Source organism: Palaemon carinicauda, chromosome 9 (assembly GCF_036898095.1).
Source record: "Palaemon carinicauda isolate YSFRI2023 chromosome 9, ASM3689809v2, whole genome shotgun sequence".
In the NCBI taxonomy this organism is placed as follows: Eukaryota; Metazoa; Arthropoda; class Malacostraca; order Decapoda; family Palaemonidae; genus Palaemon; species Palaemon carinicauda.
The window spans coordinates 64,689,869-64,700,978 of NC_090733.1; the positions used below are offsets into that span (position 1 = coordinate 64,689,869).

The 11,110-nt window shown below is 41.5% G+C and overlaps 1 protein-coding gene across 1 annotated transcript; it reads left to right on the forward strand.

Moving 5' to 3' along the window:
• Nucleotides 1–7,734: 7,734 nt before the first annotated feature.
• Nucleotides 7,735–10,749, forward strand: LOC137646458 (uncharacterized). The gene has a single exon (XM_068379560.1). It carries the CDS (start codon nt 7,735–7,737, stop codon nt 10,747–10,749), a length of 3,015 nt encoding a protein of 1,004 aa, XP_068235661.1.
• Nucleotides 10,750–11,110: the final 361 nt, after the last annotated feature.

Here is an 11,110-nt window from a genome sequence, read left to right on the forward strand (position 1 = left end):
AATGTGCTTTACCAGGAATTATTGTTTTAGAAGACAAACAAATGGTAATGGCAAGTCATAAGACTTCACTTACATGATAAAATGTAATGATAAGTCTTTCCCTGGTTATTCACGTACTGTTGCCATAATCATTATTACTGTTATCTCCATTGAAAAGTGTTGGTGGGTATTTTTGAAAGGGTCCTACAATACCATGAAAATGCAAGACAAAACTATAATAAATTTTCTTATTTGCATTAACTACGCAAAATTAATTTGCCAGATCATAAACACTCTATGGTTAATCAAAGAAAAGTGATTTGATATTTACAGTTAATTACATGAATGTTGATAAGTTCCCATATATAGCTATATTAATAGTTTTTTTATGTCCACTAGTCTTAATCGCCTTCAAAAACATTCATGATATTATTATTATTATTATTATTATTATTATTATTATTATTATTATTATTATTATTATTATTATTATGACACAATACACTGCCCTGAAATATTTGTGGTGCTTCTCTATGACTGCACCAGTCCCACATAGAGATATCAATCAGACCAGAAAGAAAGTTTGCCAAGAAAAACCCCATTTAGCACATCCCCCCTACCTACCATTTGTGACAAGAGTGAAAGAGGCTTGACCAAAAGGCGAATTCCTGAACAACTAACCTTTTTTTAGTGACAACACAGGTATTCATAGGCCCCAAGGGGTCACACAAGTGGGATAATTACATGTGTATATTCAATGGCTTTTGTCAATAAGGTTTACATTGACAAAAAATAACAATATAATAACGGTCAAATTCAATGGCTCTTGTTTAACTTTGTTGGAGTCTTATGACAGTTACAGCTTGCGCTATGTAAAAGAAAACGTAGAGTTGGCATTCTTTATTTGTATGTGTGTTGCTTGCTACACGTGCATTACATGGCTCCTCTGCTGAAACAGATATTCATGTGAAAGAGGGCAACTGGCCCTAGAGAGTCATACTGTTGGTCGGTTGTCTTGCAGAAGATAAGCAGTTGTCAGGTGGTCAATGGTGATACAATTTTCTTTTCCCCAAATGTGAGGATGGAAGCTTTCAGAGTACGAATGATGACAAGGAATAGTCTTGTATAGAGAAGCGTAAGCAGTGGCTTAGTAGCATCAGTGCAAAAAAGTTGTGTGCTACAGTAAGAAAGTTTTCCTGTGTGCTGCTTTGCTGAGGGCTTGTAAATCTGTTGACAGGAGGTAGATTTCTCCTAAAACGTTGGAAGACGACATTGGAGGAGGTAGCAGACAGAAAAAATTCAGGTCATCAAATACCATTTCAGGTGCTGAGACCTCTATGGTGTCCTTGGAAGTGGTCCTTCTGAGGAGGACATAGAGAAGTTGTAGAAATCAGTTGGAGTCGGTACAACGGGACATCAAAGCTACTTTGAGAGTACAATGGAAATGTTTCACCATTCTGTTGTTGGCTGGGTTGCCAAAGGATAATCACAACTATAAGGTAAAACTGGTAACCCTATTGGTAGTAATGTTCTGGAATATTGAATCTTGTTATCCATCTAGAAAATAAGGCAACAGTACATGAGGCGGATGTTGCATCTTGCATGGGGGGGGTTTTAGGCTAGTGAATGGAGTGATTGATGATAGTGAAAAGGTGACGCTGTTCTTGTAATGTTGGTAGGGAGCCAACCACACCAACGTGAATGTGGAAAAAACGACGATGAGGTTGATGAAAAGAACCCAAACCCGAATCTATATATCAATGCGATGAGATCTTGAGTAATCCCATGACATATGAACTTTGACTTCAGTAGCTGTGCAGAAAATACACAAAAGTGTTGTGAGAGGCAATGGATTAATTTGAAAACCTCTAGGTGTATGAAGACAAGTATCCATAGGTGTGACCTACGAGTAATGATGTCACAGAGGAAAGTGACTTCCTTACAATGAAGAAACATGAAAGTCCTGAATGTTTGATACTCGGGGTCCTTTTTTTAGGTTTCTGCTAAGGCCTTGTAATCCTTTCAAAGGTGGATGGCAGTCAGTGTATTTCTGGAAAGGGTGTTTGTGATGAGAGTCAGTTATGTGTTGAATGGTAGAGTTGTATTCAGAATGGCAGAGAGATGGCGCTGATGACCAGACCAAGCATCAGACTATCAAGTAAGGCATGCACAAGGAGCACATAGTTCGTTTGAATAAGGACATATATTCTAGGAAGTGGCAGAAGGGATGGACAGTCACATATAAACTCAGTAGTTTGCAGTATAAGGTAGGGTAGCTTGATTCTGCCTTGAAAAGTTTCTACTGTAGAAGACAAATGGGTGGGATGGACTGTTGATCATTTGTTTAGGTATTGGCCCTACAACAACGTCACTGGCATCAGTGGAAAGTAGTAGGGATACAGTTGGTACAAGAAAGGTGAGAATAGTAGCAGATAGGACTTTCTTTGTGTTGTAGAAGGTTGCCTTCTAAAGGGGTCCCACCTCAGGTTTTTGTGTTTTCTCATGAGGGAATCATAGAGCGGGTCAAAAGTCGTGGCAATGGCTGGCAAGAACTGGTGGCAATAAGCGTAGTTCATCATTCCCAAGAACTCCTGCAGTGCTTTGATGGTTGGTGGCATGGGGAGCTTCTTTACTGCTGATATCTTTTCAGGGAGGGGGTGAACATCCTCTAGAATGATGTGATGAATCAAAAATGCCACTTCCTTTGCATCTTAACTAGTCATACCTAACTACAAGGCCATTCTGCTGTAGGTAGTCAAGGACAATGTGTAGGTGACATAGCTAGTTTTCTTTGGATGGGGAAAATATCAGTATATCATCTGCATAACATATGCCAAAGGGAAAGTCCCCCAAAGATATCTTCCATGGATCATTGAAATGAGGCCCTTGCATTACGAAAGCCAAAGCAATGGTAATTGAAAGTGTATGTGGCAAAGGAGGTGAAGGGTAGAAAATACTTTAGCCCTGTGAAGGTAGGTGCTGATGTCAGCAGTACTGGTTTGCTTCTGTCTACATCTTAAGATGCTTGTAACCCCCACAAGGGCTTAGGGATTCATCCTTTTTCCAGATGATGTGTAGGGGCAACGAACATAGCCATGAAACCTTTTGACAAAGGCAAATTTTTCCATTTTGGCAAATATGCATTTAGCAGCTGTCAAACAGTCTGGGACCAAACGTCTGAATCTTGTAAATACAAGGCCCCTTCATCTTCATATAGTAATAGATACCTTGCTTGGCAGGTACCGTGGGGCACTCATACTCTTATGCGATAATTGATAGAGCGATATTCTTTGAGCGATATCTGCAAAAGAGCGAAGTACGTTGGAGCGATTCATTTAAGACCGATAAAAAAAATCAGAATTACTTATTTAAGATTAGAAGCTAGGCATTTAAGTACAATAGAACGATGTATTTAATAACGATAGTAGTTGTTTAAAAATAACATGTAGTTTTCACCTATTTGCTTTGGAACAACGTGTTTAAGACGATAGTAGTTGTTTGAAATAGAAGTTCGTTTTAAAAGTTTTGATACCAATTTCAAGTTAGACTATGTAAATATTTTCAGTTCACTTTGAGCTTGAAAGTTTTCCTCTACACCCATAATAGAATTTGTAGACAGCTTAAAAAACGATGGAAAACTTGTATCTTAAAACGGATATCTGTACCGGATATCTGTACCGCAAAGACAAAGAACACAAGACTACCATAAATTGGCATTGCACCGTAAAAGGATGTAAAGGTCGGCTGATTACCAGCGCTGTATCTAGTACGGATGAAATTTTATGCGTAAGAGGGGGACATTGCCACCTACCAAATCCGTCAAAGGTTGAGGTAAAGAAAGTTCACTCTCGGTTGAAAGAAAAAGCCGCAGCTACCGCAGATATGCCCCACAAGATTATTCAGGATGAGGTATAAACCTTAAGTCAAAAAGCAGCTACGCAAGTTGGTAAAAATAAAAATTTAGCAGCTATTTTTAACAGAAAGTGAAGACGTGTTCAGCACTTACCTCCAACAACGAGTACCAGAACTGGATTTGTCCTACAGTTACTTTTTCAGTGGAACAGTTTCTTCTATTTGACTCGGTGTGGAAGATGAAGAGAGGATTCTAATTTTTGGGATAAAACGTATGGTGAAATTAATGACTGAACATAAACAGTGCTTTATTGACGGAACTTTTAAAGAGTGTCCGGGTTTTTTTATCAGCTGTTTACAGTTCATGTGCTAGTTAGTGCAAGATAATGTTTTGCCTTTCCTATATGGATTATTGCCAAACAAGTCTAAGGATACTTACCGAAGGTTTAGGAAGGTGTAAGAAACAACACTGAAGAGTATGATATGCAACCACTTTCTGTACGGACAGACTTTGAGCTTGCCTCGGTTCAAGCTTTCAAGGGGTATTTTCTTTCATCTTAACAATACGTATGGAGACATGTTCAACGATTTGGACTTTACAACAGCTACATAATTAACGAAAATGTATGAATGAACATTGAAATTATCTTAGCATTAGCATTTTTATCAGTAGATGATGTACCTGATGCATTTGATGAGTTAACGGAGAACTTTACAAATGAGCTGTAACCAATCTGCAACTATTTTGAAGATGTTTACATAGGAAGACACACCTGCCGAAGCAGAAGGCAACCCTGCTTTCCACCCTCTATGAGGAATATGTATGACAGATTATCCAAAGGTCTACCAAGAACAAATAACTCGGTAGAAGCATGGCACTTGGCATACCAAAATTCTCTTCAATATGTCCATCCCTCCATCTGGAAGTTGATAACCACCCTCTCCAACAAAAATAAACTCCAGGAGGTCTTTCTCGCACAAACTTTGTCCGGTTTAAGGCTTTTATATAAAAAAGTTTGCTATAAAAGGGTTATCAAGGCATTGAAGAGTTTATTTCAATAGAGAAACAATATGCCATTATTCGACTATCTCCAAGGTTGTTCTTACAATATTGAGATTAACAAATAAGATTTCAGAAATTCATCCAGCTTTCATATCTTTCAATCTATTTTTATTTCATTTTTATTGTGCTCTCTTATATATTCATTTATTTGAACTAAATAAAAATGTATACTTTTAGAAAGAAATTGTTAGGACTAAATAAAATTGTTTTATTTTTGCTGAACTGAATAAAACTGTTTGGACTAAATAATTTTTTTTATTTCTTTTCTTTACAAGTGTCGCTTTACAATAATAGCTCTAAAGATACATCGCTTAAATAAACGATCGCTTAAATAAACGATCGCTTAAAAAAACTGCCTATATAACAATTGCTCAAATAAAAAGCGCTCAAAAGAATAACCACGGTTCCGTGGGCATCTGGTGTAGTACTGGCCAAAAGACATCTGCATATAAAGTGGGGAGCAGTTTATAGGCAGAACGAGGTCAGAAGGAGCAGGTGATAAGGGTTTAGACGAATAAGAGCTGGTGTAGACTGAGCATTGAACCAGAGGTGGAAATGGGGGAGGTAATCTTCACCAATGAGAGGCAGTGTAACAACGGAAATGAGGAAATTCCACTAGTAAAGGGTGCCGCCAAACAACAGTGTCAGCATCCTATAACCGTAGGTGTGGATAGCAGATCTGCTGGACGCTACCAGGTGGACATTAGCAGTTTTAGAGTGACGGGGTCAGGTCCTTAAAACTGAACGTGGAAGAAGGGATTAATGGGCGCTAGTTTATACCAGAACGCATACCTTAAAACACGAATCATGCAAAAAGAAGAAATTAGCTAATGGCACGTTTTCAAAACATTGATATCCGGTAGTACATTTCTTAGTGGTAGTAGCACAGTTGACTGTAGTCATCAGGTCCTTCTTGAACAAGGTGTTGACATTGGGAAGGGTGGCTCACATAGGTTCTGGCAGGTAATGTACCTAAAGGACTCAAAGTAGGTTTATTTCATGAGGAGAACCATTTGCTACAGGCTGAAAGCGAGCAATTCTGATAATTTTTCCAAGGGCTATTGACGCCTTTTGATCTGAAAACAGTTGTTGAGAGAGGAAAAATCTTGTCTATACAGCTAGCTGGTAATGGAGAGTACTGTTCCAGAGGTATGATTTGTGGACATCATACTGTATTGGGTCGTCCCTTTGCTCACAAAGCCAATAGGAGATTTCTGAGAAGGTGTCATAGGGATCACAGCAATGACAAAGCACTTCCTCAGTGTTCAGGTACTACAGCTAGCATAGGGTAGTACACCCTAACTGAGAATGCTGGATAATAATGAAATGAAAAGACAATAATGTAAGAATGTGATAGGGAGCAGTACTGTATTAGTTATGATGCTCTAAAATCTGATTAGGGCATAACTTCAGAATGAGGAACTTTCACATAAGCAGCACAGAAATTTTAATAAGTACACTTTTATTTTATATTCACAACCAACCATCTAGGACTCATTTTTCTTAACTCAAAAATACTTAAAACAATTGTGATTGGGGCCTAAAAATATTTTCATTGTCTTTGACGGACGAATCCATTAGAATCTATATAAGTATGATTAGAAATTCACATCATTATTTCATTTAGACTCTGTAACACCTAGAAGAAAAGTAAGGAAAATCAAAATTGGTTTAATAAAAATCAGAGATTCCCTTTACCTATCTCATTTCTTTATTCTTACAAATTAAACTATTTTTATAAAGGCATCTTAACAGGATGTGCAAAATTCAATGCTGAAACTAAGGGTTAGTCAAAACGACGTAAAACATAACGGGAATGGTTAATAAAATGTTTCCTCATTGGTCCTGTGAATTAGTCAACACGTAGACTACAACCAATTAAATCGTGACCAATGTCCATTAGTATTATAAAAAAGAAATCAAATACAGCACAAACCTTTAAAAACAACACAATAGACATAAGGTTACAGTCCAGCTCTGCACCTATGCCTGAATGTTCTAAGCTAGACAGTGATCTATTATTAAATTAAATTGCTTATTCATTTATTAACTAAGGGTGATATGTTACCACATGTTCACACCTTATTAGCTCAATCATGATTCTGATTGCATATCTCATATGTGATTCAGGCTAGGTATTGAAGAGGGCAAAACATTTTGTTTGTAGGGTACGCCCTTATGACTCCTCTGTTACTCGGCAAAGATGAGAAGATAGGATTCCTGTCACTGCTACTGATTCAAGAGGCTTCTAGGGTTTCAGGAAGCGCGAGGCGATGAAGGGTTTATTGAGAACGGACCATAAGGGTCCCCATAAACGTTCAGCATGGCACTCAAGGCTTCATTAGTAGTTTGAAAGAGACAAGTGCTCACATCTCTCTCCAGACTAATGAAAAAAAAATGATGCTTTGGGATCTAGGCCTACCTTTTCTGAAGGTGTCATATCTGTTGTATGATGCCTTGCAGAATACATGTGTGAAACCTTAACTGATAACTTTGTGTATGCCACCTAGCGGCTAATAAAGTAGTTGATTTCCTGTCCTCTAAGTTTCGTGTTTGTCTTCAGTTCCTGGCTCCCCTAAAATGTAATATGGTGGCAGCGAGTGAGTGATTTACACGCCAAACGAACTATCAATGTGTGAATAAGATCCCAGCCATCTTTCTCAACGACTTAGAGGCCCTGCCATCACGCCTAGCCACTGTGGCAGACCATCAACCACCCCAGATCCTGGACCACGTGAGTTTTATGGATGCCGCCATCTGAAAAAACCTGAACATTTGGCTTCAGTGACCTTTCTATACTTGTCTTTACCTGTGAACTGTGACATTCTTAGTCCCCGAAGATGGGGGATGATGACCCAGGTGCGGTAGGGGGCAACCCAACATATGTATTCACAAATGACTTGATGGGCATAAAGCCACTCAGCTTTTATTGGCAAGGTTCCAACTTGCCACATTCATTCAAAACTTTCAGAAGATATTGCGAACTGATCCTTGCCACTCCCACCTACACTTGCAAACAGGGGCCAGAGATAGTAAACTACATACTCCTCTGGATGGGGCCTCAAGCGGTAGAGATTTTTGACAACTGGACTCACCTCACGGATGAGCAACGTTCCAGTCCGACCGATGTGTGGGAAGCGTTTGTTAACTATTTTGAGCCCAAGTCCAACTTCAGGCTCGCCCATTTCCAGCTGCGCGAACTCATACAGCGGCAGGAGGAGCCGATTGACAGCTATATCAACCGTCTCAAGGTGCAGGCTCAACGATGCAATTTTGAAGGAAACAACCTTGAAGATAACCTCATCGACCAGGTTATCAAAGGTACAGCACATGTCGCAGTAAGAAAAAAGCTCTTGGACCAAGATCTGAAACAACTCACGCTTGACAAAGCAATCGATCTTGCGAGAACTTTTGAGGCAACGCAGGCCCAGCTACAACAATTGGGGCACGTCAACAAATCCATCGACTCCCTTCAGAAGGCGAAGTCGAGACACAAGAGGCGTCCGAAAGCAAAAAACTGTTTTTTCTGTGGCGGAAAACCACATGACCGCAAGGACTGTCCCGCCGTAGATGATATGTGTAAACTGTGTTCGAAAATGGGTCACTGGGCAAAGGCTTGTCAAAACACTAAGGGAGCCCGTTCTAAGTCTAGTGTACGCTCCAAACCTCAGAACAGCCGATCGCAGTCAAGCGCAAATGCGAACCAATCACAGCCAAAGCTGCAACAGCGATTCGACCGCCAAGTTAGCGCGGTGAATACGTACGACCTGAGCAGTGACTTTGAAAGCATGTCTTTCAATGTAGTGAACAATGATGCCAACAGATCGGAAGCTTACGCATCGCTAAAAATCGAGCCGTACCCTGATCGCACGACAAACTTGCGCGGGAAGGTCGACACAGGTGCGCAGAGTAACATCCTTCCACTCAGGACATTCCGTAACATATTCCCTCACTATGTCAACTCGGATGGCATCCCGACATCTACAACTCCGTCCAAGACGACGCTCACCGCCTACAACAGAACCGTCATCCGCCAGCACGGTACTGTCGTACTGCCGTGCAAATTTGCCGAAAATAAATGGGCAAACTGTGAGTTCTATGTGGTCGAGACCGATGGTCCTGTTATTTTTGGTCTAACCATGTGCACGAAACTCGGTCTAGTCACGCTTAACTGTGCCGTTACTCAATCCGACAGTAGTGTGCGTTATACCTCATTGGAAAACATGAAAAGACACTTCCCTGACTGGTTCGAGGGTATCGGTAAATTCAGCTCTGAGCAGAAACTAACTCTGAAGGATGACGCAAACCCAGTAAGACACCCGCCGAGACGAGCGCCCATTCAACTACGCGAGCAGATCAAAAGCGAACTTGATCGTATGGTGGGTCTTGAAGTAATCCGTCCCGTAGCGGAACCCACCGATTGGGTGTCCAGTATTACATATGTGACAAAACCCGATGGATCTCTCAGAATATGCTTGGATCCAAAAGACCTCAACCGTGCTCTAAAGAGAGGTCAACACCACACGCCGACTGTGGAAGAACTAACACATGTTTTTGCTGGTGCAACAGTTTTCAGCAAGCTCGATGCAAAGCATGGCTACTGGTGCATCCCACTCGACCATGACAGCCAGCTGCTGACCACATTCAATAGCCCATTCGGGAGGTACTGCTTCCGAAGGCTCCCCTTTGGACTCAATGTAAGTCAGGATCTGTTTCAGCGAGGGATGGACGAGATCTTGCAAGGGCTACCCGGCGTTGTGTCCATTGCGGACGATATTATTGTATACGCATCCACACCAGCAGAGCATTCTGAGAGACTATCCACACTTTTCAATCGAACTAGAGAGAGAGGACTCGTGTTCAACCCCGGGAAATGCGCAATATCCGTGTCAGAGGTACAATTCTTTGGCAACATCTATTCCAAAAGTGGAGTCCGACCTGACCCAGTCAAAGTCCAAGCCATCGCTCAGCTCAAAGCGTCGACTTCTATCAGTGAACTACAATCGTTCCTCGGAATAGCGAACCATCTGGCACCGTTCGTACCTAACCTAAGTGACCACACCGCCCCGCTGCGCAAGTTACTTCAAAAGGACATTGATTTCCAGTGGCATCCTGAACACGACGAAGCCTTCATGTCTGTAAAACAGCTTATCTGCCAAGCAGGATCTCTCACTTACTTTGACCAGTCAAAGCTGTCTGTAATCCAAGTAGACGCGAGTCAAGGAGCTCTTGGTGCAGCACTACTTCAAGATGGCCGACCTATCGCTTTTGCATCGAAAAGTCTTACAGACATCGAAATGCACTACGCCAACATTGAACATGAACTATTGGCATGCGTCTTCGGTGCCGAACGTTTCCATACATACATTTACGGCAAACCATTTGTCATCGAGTCTGATCACAAACCACTCGAAATGATCAGTAAGAAGAACTTAACTGCCGCCCCAGCATGGCTACAACGGATGTTCCTGCGACTTCAGCGCTACGATTACAATATAAAGTACAAACCCGGGAGGGAGATGACTTTGCCCGACAGCTTATCGCGACTCCCAAAACACGGCGCCGACAAGCCGATAGACTTGAATATCAAAGTGTGCTATGTACAGTTCAGCAACAACAAGCTAGCGGAACTCAGAGGCGCAACAGCTAGTGACGACGAACTCATACTACTGCAGAAGTATATCATCAGCGGATTTCCCGAGAAGCAGAGAGACTTGCCTGCCGAGATCCGTAAATATTGGCCATATCGTGACGAACTCAGTATCGAAAACGGTCTTACGATCAAGGGTGAACAGCTCGTGGTCCCGGAAAGTCTGCGTACACAGTACCTCGAAACTATTCAAGAAGGTCACTAAGGCATCACGCGGATGTGTTTCTTCTGGCCAGGTATTAACCGCGATATCGAACAACTCGTCAATCAGTGCCAACAATGCCAGACATTCCAAGCCTCACAACCCAAGGAGCCCATGGAAGCCATCACTCCAAACCTCCTGAACCAACCGTGGCACACCCTCGGCATGGACTTGTTTACCGTAAATGACCGGAACTATGTGATTAAAGCCGACTACTACTCCAAGTTTCCCGTCATTCACCAACTATGTGTTGACTCTAGAAGCAGAACAGTCGCTCAGCTGACTAGCAGCACATTCTCGTTACTCGGTATACCCAGTACAATCATCACCGATAATGGCCCGCAGTTTATCGGACAACCCTTCC

Excerpts from the sequence above, each read along its gene's own strand:
- LOC137646458 (XM_068379560.1), top strand. The coding sequence starts at position 7,735 with ATGGGGGATGATGACCCAGGTGCGGTAGGGGGCAACCCAACATATGTA.